At 43.6% G+C, this 13,982-nt stretch overlaps 1 protein-coding gene across 2 annotated transcripts in view; it reads right to left on the bottom strand.

The window, feature by feature from the left end:
- The window catches only part of SEC22B (SEC22 homolog B, vesicle trafficking protein), a 158,944-nt gene extending 145,817 nt beyond the window's left edge, over positions 1–13,127 (bottom strand). The window contains exon 1 of one of the 2 annotated variants that reach the window (XM_086964448.1): positions 12,891–13,127. In XM_086964448.1, the coding sequence (XP_086820574.1) occupies positions 12,891–12,965 (75 nt within the window). In that variant the 5' untranslated portion in view covers positions 12,966–13,127. The remainder of the gene's footprint in view (positions 1–12,890) is intronic. The other variant, XM_086964449.1, reaches the window with a different exon arrangement.
- Between the last annotated feature and the right edge of the window lie 855 nt (positions 13,128–13,982).

Raw genomic sequence — 13,982 nt, 5'->3', positions numbered from 1 at the left:
TGGTTTTGGAGGGAAGATATCAGTTGAATAAACGTGGGGTGGGCAACAGACATTTCCAGTGTTGGGGAAATGGGTAGTTAAACATTCATATCAGGGAAATATGGGAGGGAGTTCAGGTGGGGTTGTTAAATAAATGTATAGTTTGGCACAGTAAGCAAAACAGTCTAATGCACCCATCATGGTAGATGCAAGGAAGGGACCCTTAAGCGCATCATCGGACGCTAACAGGGGCAAGGAGGGAACAGACAATCGGAAATGGGACACAATACGGTGATGCGTCCTTTTGTGCAACGTTAATGGATTAGGGAGTAAAATTAAGAGGGGAGTGGTCACACAATATATTTAAAGACTTGATCTTGTCCTGTTGCTTCTGCAGGAAACGCATTTACTGGGAAGAACAAGCTGTTGCCTATAACGAGGTCTGGCTGGCCATGCAGGGTTTACGAGAGTTTCCTGGGGAGTAGCAGACCTAGCCAAAAAGACTCCCCCCATCACCCCCCCCCCTCCTTTCAGGTGAAAAAAACAACGGGAAGATCCGAGAGGGTGTAATGTGGCAGTGGCAGTGAGGGGAGACTCACAAATGCAAATTCCTCTCTAAGACTCCAGAGAGTGTTGGAGGCCCTATTCTCTTAGACGCACCCAGCGACTTTCACCCATTGGATGGGGACTTGAAGGAGGTACTGGATGGGGACCTTAATATGCTTTTGCCCAGACAGACTCTCAAAAGAACACCTAGAGAGCTAGCGTGTCACTCCCAAGCTCTGGGCCTAGGTGATGTTTGGAGACACCACCACCCAGGAGATAGACAATACATGTTCCTTTCTGACGCCCAAGAGACACGGACACAACTGAACTACGTGGTTCTCCCTTTGAGAGAACTGACCTAGGTAAGAGTTGTGAGATACCTTGCCCAGGGAATATCCAATCACTCACTGCTGTTGGTCAAACTGAGTGGCCGAACCCATGGGGAGGCACATACCAGCCAACATGCTACATGGGCCAAACTGGGGAGACGACCAGCAATATAACAATGAATTAAACCCAGATCTGTGACCAGGGTGAAGTGCTTGAAAACTTTAAACACTCCGTCCTTTATCACTTTACTTTGTGATGATGCTATGTTCACCCTAAGTGGCTACGGGTATGCCCGGGTGTCTCTGATTATTATGTATTTTGCAATGTGTGCTTTCTTTTTGTACTGTCAACAAAATAAAATTTTAAAAAAAGGTTATGCCCGGACATGAGTCCCTTGCTCTATGCACCACCAGATTCAAGCTAGCCTGACTGATGAGGGATGATACCCAGGATGCTTGTTTCTAGTCCAGGAATGACTTGGCTTGGCAGTTCGGGCTGGACTGTTCCCAAGGGGAGCAGAGTGAAGACTCATTTTCATATGCCTGGGTCCAAACTGGGGTGATGTGGGCAGCAAAATAACAATGAATTAAACACAGCTTTGTGACTAGGGTGAGTGTTTGAAAAGTTTCAACACTCCGCCCATCATTTTAGTTTGTGATGTTGTTGTGAAGAGTTATGAGATACCTGGCACAGGGAATAACGGATCACTCGCTGCTATTGGTCAAACTGGGTTACCTACTCCATCGCTAGGCACATATCTGGCAACTTGAAGCTTGTCCTTAAATGACGTAGACACAGCGGAATCTCTGTGGATAGACATCCAGTTATAATTCAAGGAGTATGAGGGGTCGTGGCTTCCCCAGTCACCCTTTGGGAGGGAGGGGGGCTTATAAAGCGATACTTGGGGACAAAACCTAGACCATTATTGCCCTAACAAAGAAACACAGGGAGGAAAGGACCCATCAGCTGGAGAGCCATCTCCTACCACTGGAACGGACCTGGGTAGAGTCAGGTAAAAAGGCAACCTATTTACGTCTACAGGCGATAAGACAGCAGTATCACAACCATGTGACCCAGGCAGCTCACCAGCCCTCCTGGTATGCTGGGGAGGCAAGAGGAGGAAGCGACGTGGGTGGTGGTAGTGCACACTGATGGGAGGGGACAAGAGGGGAGATGTTGCTCATACTAATACAGATATAGCCCAGGCATTTGCAGGGCACTACCAAAAACATTATGCTCCCGGTAGAAACTGTACAGACCAAGAATTCCTGGCCTTCCTGGGGGAAGATGCCAGCCCTCATCTTGACGCAGCCAGTCAAGAGATACTGTAAGGAAAATTAATAGAGGAGGCAATTGGGAAGTTGTGCAGGCGATCCAATCTGGGAAGACGTCTAGGGCCAATGGCCCCCCCCAGTGGAGCTTTATAAGTGCTAAGTCTGCCTTCTCAACCCCCAGCTGCTCAACTTATTTGGTACAGCGATAGACGAAGAAACCTTGATGTCAAATCTTAATCACACAATTATAGTAGTCAGCGCCTTGACGCCCATTGGGCTAAGTAGCGCTATATAAATCTGGCTTCATTCATTCATTCATAGTCACTCCTATTTGTGTTCCTTATACAGACCGATTTTGTTACTGAACTCCAACAGTAAAATCATGGCCAGGATTCTGGCAACTTGTTTGGTGGGAGTGATATCGGACTTGATCCACCCACATGAGATGGGTTTTATGCCAAGACGGGAAACACGCTTAAGTCTTAGATGGCTACATCTTTGGCTGGACAAGATTAAGATAGACAGAGAACCCAAAGCATTGTCAATGGATGGTAAAAAAGAATTTGATTCCACACACTGGTAGCACTTGCTTGAGTCCCTGAAGTGTTTAGGCTTCGGGCCAAAGTTTTGCCCATGGGTGACCTCACTCTATAAAGAACGTGCCCCGCAGCAGTGCGGGTTAGCGGAGTGATTTCAGAGATGTTTGCGCTCAGGAGAGGTACGAGGCAGGGGTGTTCACGGTCACCCTTCCTGTTGGCATTGTGATTGAAAAACTAGCTTGCTGGGTAAGATGTAGGCCATACATAATGAACTTCCCCTGCAAAATTGACACCCTGGAAAAAAAACTGTTGCGTGCTAATAATTTACTGATATATGTGGCAGACACAGAGGTGTCAATCGCAATGGAACTATAGGTGTTCCCGGTTTTAGAGACTTACTCTGGGTACCACATAGATTGAGAGAAGTCCATCACCTGCCAGCTGGGAGCCTGGGGGGGCTGCACAATGTGACAGGCGACAGCAGCCTGACCAAGACTGTTTTTGAGTATCAACATCACACCAAATGCAGAGCATTTCCTAGAACTCATCTTCGAGAGAGTCCTGGGAGAATTCCACATGAACTCTGAGAGATGGCTTAAACTTCCCTTACAAATATTAGGCAGAATTGGCCCTTTATAAAATGATCATCGTACCTAAGTAACTATGTGCTGCAAATCACCCTGGTTTGCATCCCTGAAAAATATTGCTAGGTTGGACAAAAAGCCACCAACCCTACTACGGAATGAGGGCACCCCGAGAATAGCTCAGTGGACACTATACAGGTCATCTTAATATGGAGGCCTAGCACTACCCGACATGAGGGCGTACCATAGGGCGGTGCAGCTGCAAGCCTTCAATGACTGGTGGTATAGCTAGTACAACGAAGCAGCATATAGGATGGAGACAGTGTCTATGAGAGCGATTACATCTACGGGACACATGAACGTTAACACCTTAACTGAACCAACCTAGACCACCCAAAAAGCTTGGGACGAGACAACCAGGTCCCTGGATTGGAAGGGGAGATGTACCCTGGCCATCCCTCGATGTAAATGATAACTGATCGCCGAAGTGGTAAGGCTTGTTGATTTCCACCGAACAAATCGAAATAGAAACAATAGGAAATGTACTAGTGGGGGGAACTTGAGTCATTTGAGTATCTGCAACAGGAATTTACCCAGGACTCTTTCCCACAGTTCAAGTGTCTGAAACCAGCCCATACCCTGAAGACAGAGAATGTCCTGGGTACCGAACTACTGGATCATAGCCCACTTGAGAGCTGGGTCTTGTGGAGCATGCTTACCCACAAGGGGTGTCACAACTATACTGCACTATCCTTAACACCCCAGATAACCTAGGAAAACTCCGGGGAAAATGTGAGTCAGATGTGGGAACCCGGGAAAACATCTACTAGAAATCAGCGCTGATACCCCTCGAATAAGTAACTTTTCAAGCTAGACTACTGAATAGATCGACTAATTAAAATAAAAATTATTTTAGATTAACAGTTAAAATGTCCAAAGATTAATATTTTAGTTTTTTAAATTACAGCTGAAATGATACACATTTAAAATGTACAAAGAGCAATAGGCAGTCAGTGCTATGTGTAGGCCATAGAACTATGAAGAAGCAAGTTTCCTGTAACTAAAAGTGAACCTAATATTGCTGAACTGTGCACAAATAATTTAGAAGTCTGACCTTTATGCGACATGCTTAAAAATGTCCGTCTTAACTGCTGAATGTCCCAGTTTTAATCAAATTTATTAATTTACTAGGCAAAACCAAAGGGAATGATGGACAGAGTGTTGAACATTGCAAGCACTCACCCCCAGTCAACTGATCTGGGTTTAATCCATCATCATTCTTTAGCTCAATCCGCCACCTCAGTTCAGACATGGCCATATGCAAATCAGTCTGACCTTGTGTCTCATGGGAACAGTCCAGCCCGAACTACCAAGCCATGTCTTCCCTGGACCGAAAACAAATAATTGATGCATGGAAGTGGAGAGCGTGAGGTACAAAAGCTGAAGATGCCCCTGAAAGTTTGAGAAAGTTCGAGGGAGATGAAGAACCTGCCATGGATTGACGAATGACTTTGCTGACCCTGAAGCTAATGAGGCCCCAACTTAAAGGCCCAGCTGGGGGAGGAGACACTGCACTAAACTTTCTAAGGGAAGGAGTATGGAAGCCCTACAATGTGGGCTGGATTGTGTTAGACGAGGGAGAACAAAGAACGTCAGGATTGGAGTGATGAGGAGCTTGAGTGACAACAGCGTGTGCAATTTTCAGCATTATTGTGCTGTAATGAAGAGAACAATAAAACATATATATATATACATTTTTTTAAATACATGGAAGAGAACAGACATGCTTTTAACAGCTTCTTGAAAACCAGATCATTTACTTCTAATCTCAAAAAAACGCAGAACCTGGTTCCAAGCTCTTGCCTCTAAAACGGCGAAGGGTCTGCCTCATCTAGTGGCCGGTCTGAACTTTGTTACATAAACATGAGTAGTGATCGTTAAACATAATGAGCTCTGTATGGTGTTTTGGGTAATTCTGTCTGAGGGTTACCCAATACACCACTCAGAGAACTTCTGTTAACCCTTGGAAAGTTTGTTACACTCTGTTTGATACTTTATTTAGACTTTCTTGTCATGAATGTTTCGCTGTTTGTTACACTCATTTTCCTAACAGCAAAAAACACACGTATATTTGGTAATGCAAAAATCTGCTGAAAAATTGCAAATTCACTTTACCTCCACCCCACTTTCCCATCATGATCAAAGTTTTACTCCTGCTTTTGTCAGGAGTCAACTTCCAAACTTTTCCACTAGGAAAGAGATTGGAGAGGAGGAGGAAGTGACTACTCTTTCACATGTAAGTTTTTGAATGAGCACAGACTCGCAAGGCCTTCCAACCGAGAAATGACCACTTCCCACCTACTTCCAGTCCCTGTATGGCCTGCATTACAAGTTCCATGGTACTGGTTTGGTGGTTTGGCACATGCCACCACTACTGTGCGATTATGAATGTATCCCCACTGAATGGGGACTACCCACACAAACCCAGTTTTACCATCAATAGAGTACAAAAGACTGAACAATTATGCCAAAGTGAACCTGGGTATACATTTATAGTTGAAGAATAATAGTTTAACCATGGAATCAATTATTACGGAGTAAATAACTGAATAAACAGTAAATCAATTACTGAGCCCATTAATGTAAACATTGTAATGTAAGCTAGCCCACTTAGTTCAGAGTTCATTACAGAATGCATTTCTTTTTCAAAATCCATCAAAAAAACTAAGAACATTCATATTATAAAAAACAATGTGTGCTTAGAAGAAAGAACATTTAAAGTATGCTCTGTGTCCTGAGGGCTCACACAAAAGAAAACAAGTTACCACACACATAAAAAGTGTGCATATACAAAAATAGACACATCTTGAGTCCATTAGTAATATAAAGCTATGGCGAGTAGATTTTAGCCATGTGTAGTCAATTTAGTCTGTGTGTTTTGGACAACGTTTCAACTTTGTTCCTGATATCAAGGACTCAACAGCACTGACAAAATATATGGGGCATGTAGAGATGGAAAAGTCCTCTGTATGGTTAGAGATGTGTACTCCTGCCCTGAGTACTCAACTGTTATGTTATCTGGATCCCTAATCCTAACCATCACTTGACGCCCACAACTTTCTCCCCCTTCCTTCCTTTTCGTGGGGCACATCGGTTTTGCATAATTCCCAGATGATTTGCTGGTTTGCCAACATCTACGGATGTTCAATACAAATAAATAATATTGAGCAGGAATTTTGAGTGCAAGTAATTTAATGCCTGTTGGTACTTAACTGTGTGTTCTTAGAAGTTGTTCTACTGAGACCACTCTTTTCAGCTGTACCGTTTTTTACCCAGTTTCCCAGTGGCTTATTTGGGTTATTCCCCTTTTTGTAACAACTTCACCAAGCGTCAACAGCTCAAGCTCGGTCATGGTAGTATATTGTGTAGTTATCAGTATTAGTAAACAGGTCCCATTTTACCCTGTGTTGCTGAAGTGAGGCCTACCAGCTCAACCCCCCTTTTAAACGTTCCACTGCTGTGTGCTTCACTCAACCTTGTCCTACATCAGATAGATATGGAGTGCTGCACAGCACAGAAGTAGTGACTGAGCTGGATGTATGTGTGCCTGGGAATGGTATGGTACAGTACAGGGATGGAGTAGTGCTGTGCAGATGAGAGATGTACTGCTGTGCATTGTGTGTGCTATGGCAGCATGTGCTGGGTATATCTGTGCTTGCATGAGGTACAATACATGTGAGGTGAAGTGCTGCGCAGCCCGCACATTGTGAGTGTATATGCTGGCGGTGTGTGTGTGTTTTTGTAAATAGCACAGCCTGGTACAATACAGAAAAGCTACAATACAGAACAGTGCATAAAGACTCAATGTGTGTGCTGATTGTATGTGCTTCTGTAATGGCACAATGCACAGAGTTAACAGTGCTGGGCAATAAGTGTGCTGTGAATGTACACTAAGTGCAAATGTGCCTGCAAAGGTGCATAACATGGAGGGCCTTGAGTTCGATTTTGGGAAGCCCAGGCCTGTCTGGCGAAGACAAAAGGAGCAGAGGAACACCCCACACAGATTTGTGCATTGTTGTATTCCTGTGAGCTGGGTGGGGAGAATCCTGACATTTGGGAGAACCAGCTGCCTCTAATCATCTGAAAGGGCAATCCTGGTCAAGTGCTGCAAAACGCCAAAGTGGGTAGATCCTATATACATTGTTACTTACTTAGTAGGACTTTATCTTGCTCACTGATGCAAATAGTTGGCACAGTATAATCCGTTATGAAGTTTAGAGCCACTTGTTCAGGCGGTAATTGCCAGGATGTCAGGGTCATAGTTGGCACAGATAAAACAAAGCAGACCATCAAAGTCTCACAGAAAGGAGGGTAGGGAAGACGTCTAGTTTGGCAGGCGGGATCGTTACAAGCTTCCTATGTGCCATGTCAGAGGGTAGGGAGGAGGCAGGAAAACTGGTCTAGGCTGCAATGCAACCAGTTCCCAAAGTCATTTTACCTGACAGATTTTACGGAGGGTAAAACAGGTCTTTTGTTCCCACCCTGGAAAATATGGTGCAGGTCCTCCCATGATCGAGCAGAGCAAAATTCCATACAGGAATTCCACTCCACTCAACTCGTTTTCAGGGCCTATGCAGATTTGGAGAAAGGTGGCAAAATCAGAACTCTGCTATATCAAACCCTGAATTAACATGAGGTCGACCATTATCAAATACCCTATTGTCAGGGCTTTTACATAATGTAAAGGCTGCCATAATTGTCCCTCTCTGCCTGTCACCAATTGGGACAGTCATTTTTTTTTTTTTAACAGGACAAGAAGATTTCGGAAGCATCTAGACCATCAAATACATATTTTACAGAATTCCATACACCTGCCTCATTTTACACTAAAATGTATATTCCTTACTTATAAGGAAAGTGGAAGTTGTCTGGGAGTAAATTCTAAAAAGGAAAGATGATGTACACCAAAAAGAGGGTCTTTTGGGTATAAGAAAAAGCATAGAGTTTCGAGTGCACGGGAAGGAGAGAAGGGTAACACTGGACAGACCAATTTATTTATGGTCTGTCAGAGCAGCAACTTACCAAGCACTTTATGTCCCACCTTCACGTGTGCAGCGTGCCAGTCTATCTAGGGTTAGAGACTTGATCCAACTAGGACTCACCTGACTGGTGCTCTGCTGCAACTGGTGGGGCCCCCAGAACATGGGAAGGTGCCAACCCTTTCTGAAACTTTTGTCTTCCTTTGGACTAGCAGAAGTAAGTGAACTTTGGGGCTATTTCTGCTCAGGTTACCAACCTAATTGCTCTACCAAGTCTAATTATTTATGAGGTGTATTGTTACAGCAGTAAGCAGTATACATGTCTTTGAAAAGCAACAAGGCTACTGTGTATACCACAAAATGTCATTAGTTCCTATTTGCCATTATTTTACTCATTTCACAGAATCTCTGACCTGCGCATGCTGGGATACGGATTACAGGACCTTTTTTGATTACCATCTTTTTTTGGTGCACATGTACACAGCGCCCTGCTGCACTCTGGCTAGATCAATCTACGAAGCGGCCAATAAGTTTTAATCTTTTAGTTACCCCTACAAAAACTGGATAACTTAAAATGCAGACCATCCAAGTAGATCGCTGCCTGTTTCCCCTTTCCTCTCTCTCGCTCTCTATCATACTATTCCCAGTCTCACAAATCTTTACAGAGTAGTTGACACAAGGGCTGCAGTCAGCATGCAATATAAATGAGAGCATAACAAACTAATAAATATCACGTGATGTGCAGAGTAAATTATAAATTGCTAGCCAAGTACAATTCTAATTTGTACACTTCTCGCTTACATTCCTCCATCACACTGCTAGGCGCTGCAACCCAAGACAATATAAGAGAAATTCTCCGTTTATCAGCTAGCACGTGCTCTTGAACACTGGTTCAAATGGCCAAGCTATGAACACAACCAAATACCAGAAAGAGAAGCCACCAAAGCACAGTGAGCAGACCATCCACCTAGCAAATACCATGAGCAACGTTCTGCCTCGCATCTCACCATGCTTCACTGTTATAAAAAAAATAGGACCTAAATAACATCTTGTATTTGCTGCCAGAACTATGTTAATCATAAAGTCCTAACTAGATTCCTCTTTACTGATAGCCACACGCTTTAGTCTTATTTTAACCCTGTGATCTCTGGTAAGCTCAGTATATTTCTTCTTAATTCGGTTCAGAACTTACGAGTCAACTTTGATGACAAACGTGGTATGGAAATTCATGTAACTAAAACAGCAGGAACCTGTTATACGCTTCTGAAAGCTCCTCTGAAGATCCTGCCGGGACTTCCCTCTTCCTCTAGAGCCATGGTTGTCCACAGCGTTAATCTCAGTCGCTTGGATTATTGCACTGCACTTCTTCTAGATACCCCAGAATATCTTACACATCATTAATCTAGGGTCCAGAAGGCAGCCGCTAAACTTGTTTTAATTATACAGCTTGAAAGAAGGGAGATAGTGGAACCTTCCTAATCACAGCACTTTAACCTAAGTAACTCATCATTATCATATTCCCTTTAATATTAATTGAGGGATTTGTGTGCACACTGATTAACACCCACCATCACAATGCTAGTTCACAGAAGAACGTTAACAGTATGCATAAACGCACAGGTGCACAACACAGATTTAAGCAATAAAAACAATTCTAACTCTAATAATCACAGGAGTTAGAATTGTTTTTATTGTTTTAATTCTACCTCGAAGAGCATTTGACTCTCTAGTCAAGTCAAAGTCCACTTTATTCGATTAATTAAAATCATAAAAGTATTCTACAACAAATATCATACATTCATATATCTTAAAAAACAGGTTAAAACAGTATTAAACAGTAGGTGGATTTTAAAAGCAAGTTAAAAAGGCATTATTTACACAAAATTCATTACAGTTTGCACTCAACACTACAATAAACATGAATTCAAGTATCTGTCCTCATCTGTGATTCCAATCTTAACCTTGATCTCTTACATCTAACAGATGCAGCCAAAAAGCTAGCAGTGCAATACATAATTACAGGGGAATGCATCATCTGTAAATATAACAACGCAGGCTTGTACTGCGTAAAACCCAACTCCTTCAGAATTGATTTTAAATATCGGGTACGAGGTTCGTGATAAAAAGAACAGAAGAACAGAAAATGGGCATTATCCTGAGTGGAGAAACCATCGCATTTGCATGGGGACGATTCCTCGAGCTTACACCAGTCTTTCTCGTCCCGCAGAACCATATAAATTTGGTTAAAACGGAATTTGGACAGTAGCCACCTATGAAAAGAATTAGTGACCACAGACAAATAAGGAGCCAACTCAAAAGATGGGGTTATCAATACATGAGCCCTCACAGAGGGTTTACATAACTCATCCGCTTCACGCTCGGCCATACGTAATCTGATGAAATTGGTCTTCACCCACAGCAAATCAGCTTTGCACAGGGATTCTGGACTATTAAAGATTTCAGGGCGTCCCAAATGTGCGGCCATGGATTCAATATATGACAGCCACTGAATATCCCTCCTGTGATCTAATATAAGACAGTCTTTGATTATCCTGTGATTAAGGCTGAGGTTCGGGTTAAGCCAGAGCTTGATCCACATCAAGAGTGGAGCTAGATTGATTATATCTAGAATGTAACCCAAACCCAGCTCAAGATGTAAAGAGTGAGTGGCAGTTGACTGGGGTAGTCCCAACAGAGAACGAAGAAATTTGTTTTCCTCTGTCTGAATGCATTTAGAATTAACATAACCCCAGACTGCAGCCCCGTATCTAGCGATCGCGGCTGTCTTGGCTTTGTAAACGGCCAGGACAGCCTCGATTGGTTTCCCCCCCAATCTCTTAGTAAACCCCAGGATTGCAGAATATGAGCTTCTCGCCGCATTTGCTTTAGATGTTAACTGCGGTGTCCAAGTTCCCCTTTGGTCAAAAAATCACTCCCAAGTATGTAAAAACTTTCACACTTGTAATCACCTCTCCATCGCAAAAAATGGTTTTTTCTTTAAGTTTACCACATCCTACTGACATAGTGTGTGATTTGTTCTTGTTAACCACCAGGTCAAGACTGGACATAAAGTTGCCGAAGGAGTCGAGTAACTTTTGCAGGGCAACTGGGGTCCTGGCTATTAGCACCGCATCATCGGCATAGATGAGCACCGGAATTGGTGCACCCCCCATGCTCGGGATATCCTTTGAGGCAGCCGTTAGGTCATCCTCCAAAGAGTTCACGTATAGCGTGAACAACATTGGCGCCAGTATACATCCCTGACGGACCCCTCTATTTGATCTAAAACTCTCGGTACACTTTCCGTCAGTGGTCATTCTGATGCGGGCCCTCAGGTCTTTATGGAGCTCCGCCAGAAAGTGTACCAAGGAACTATCGAGGCCCATCTTCAGGAGCATTGCCCACAGCTTAGATCTATTAACAAGATCAAAGGCTGTGGACAAGTCCATGAAGCCAAGGAATATACTTCCCCCTTTTGCTCTGGTATTAAGGGAGCTGCACTGGCTGCCACTTATTCCAAGAATTTGGTTTAAATCCATATGCATGGTGTTTAAAGGTTGCAATTGGATGGGTCCACTTCCCCTGCAAACGCGACTAAGAAGATACATCCCCAATAGAGACCTTTGATCCGCATCAGCCAATGTGCTTTGTGTACCAAAGTTCTACTGCTGAAGTTAGGTTACTAAAGGTATTTTTCCAAGGATATTGCTACATCTCCTTTTCTTTGTCTTTCTCAGCTGTTATGACCACCACCTGGAGTCCAGTTGGTGACAGTGCGCTTTTTAAACTCATAAATAATTAAGTTATACTCTGTGCACTCCAATACTCTAAACCGGGGTACGACTCTATTCTGACACGCTACGTTACTATGGATAGGGTTCTGCGATCTCCGACAATTATTTGACTCAGACCCTGGTCTGTACCTTCTTAAACCCGTTTGGCTCTGGGCAGGTATTCGTTTTACCCGGAAGCGTGTGTGACCGGAGTTGAGCTTTCTATTATCAGGTCCTCGTGTTATCATGAGGAAGGCTCCGCAGCCTAACTGATCAGAAAGCAGGGCTGGACTTACTGACTGTATTATCCCGCGCGTAGGGTTCTGCACACAGACATCCTGTGATATCTTAAAGAGAGTTCAACATTGTTGACAATGTGCTATGTGAGTGATCATACGTAGGTTTTGTTGTTGTTGTAGTTTTATATAGCGCGAACTAGACCATCGGTTACATTACACAAGGACACGTTATTTTTGGGGCATGCATGGGGAGTTAAAGTGATTTGCCCAGAATCACAGGATGTTGAGCCGACGCCGAGTCGAACATGGTTACACAGCTTCGCTGAGGTTTTGGATTCTTTTACACTCTGCATGACATCGGCATAATTCTGTGCCATCTGAAGCTTTGGTGAGCCTGGACAGGAGTCTGTGCTCTCTCAACCCCTCTACGATCTTGACATGGATCTGCATTCTATATACATACTGAGCTGTTAGGAATGGTAGGCGTTTACTGACAGCACCAGCGAGCTTGCTTAAGAACGTTGGCCACCTGACACTCTGCTTCCTCTTACATGTACTGTGTGGTGTGATAAAGAGTGGGGTATCACCTGCTCATCCTCTTGCATCGAGGCTGCTAGCGGCAGCCCGTCCGCTACACGGGCGATCATAGTCAGCAGCACCATCGTGAGTGACTTGGTCGTATTGCTGTCGCCCCAGTGACCGTCCGCCGATGAGTTAGGCGGCAGTCAGCACAAGCTGTCCTACGTCGACCGTGCACTCCCGGCAGCCTCTTCGGTCCTTGCTCTTGGACCTTGGTAGTAGAGGGTGCATGCGCGGAAAAGGAGGCGTGGCACATGGAATGGAACACGCAAGGCTGGAGAAAGCACGGCAGTATTGACGTGGCCGTGTGTGCAGACAACCATTTTGGCTGCAGGCTGACTCGCCTATAAGTAATGCGAGGATGACCCTGCCTAGTGGTTCAGTGAACGTGATTGTGTTTACTCAACCAACTATTGAATACCAAAACATGACGCGTTCTAGTGTTTAACATCTTTCTATTGAGGCTGCAGAGAGCTTAGAAACTGACGTAGGACGACTCTGTTAAAATACATCGAGTTTTACTGAAAAGCTAGAATGCTAACCTGTTTAAAAGAAGGAAAACCATGGGCGTCATGATGCTTAGAGCAGAGAACTTTACATCATAGAAATGGCTTGCAAGTAAGTGCCTACATATAAATAAATAAAGTATATGGCCTGGTACCTGAGGTCACCAGGACTCTAGCACGCACTACAATAAATTCAAATTCTCCAATAGTACATTCAAGTCTAATTTTATCAAATTATCAAAGGTAAAGCATCACAAGTTCATATTGTTGTCATTCATTATTATATACACAATAAACAAATTAAGTTTCCATTGTATCATCGTATACGCAAATCATACTAAATAGTAAATACAGTAAAAACCCAATGCATTTCGGGGCTGAGGCCCCTTCGTCAGGGGTCTGTTTTAGAGGAAAGAGAAAAGAAAAAGAAAAAGAAACTCAGTTACTCTTGATGCTTGTGAGGAATATGAAGCTTCTACATCTTATGCAACTTAACGGTTCTTACCACGAGTGTAGGGTCACACGACCAATCATATATTGGGTGATTTTGTTATACGACAACAAATCATTTGAAGAAAAATTTTTGGGGAAAAT

This window comes from Lissotriton vulgaris, chromosome 1_1 (assembly GCF_964263255.1).
Source record: "Lissotriton vulgaris chromosome 1_1, aLisVul1.2, whole genome shotgun sequence".
NCBI classification, from domain to species: domain Eukaryota; kingdom Metazoa; phylum Chordata; class Amphibia; order Caudata; family Salamandridae; genus Lissotriton; species Lissotriton vulgaris.
The sequence above is the reverse complement of the archived record's forward strand: the minus strand, read 5'-3'. Positions and strand labels throughout refer to the sequence as shown.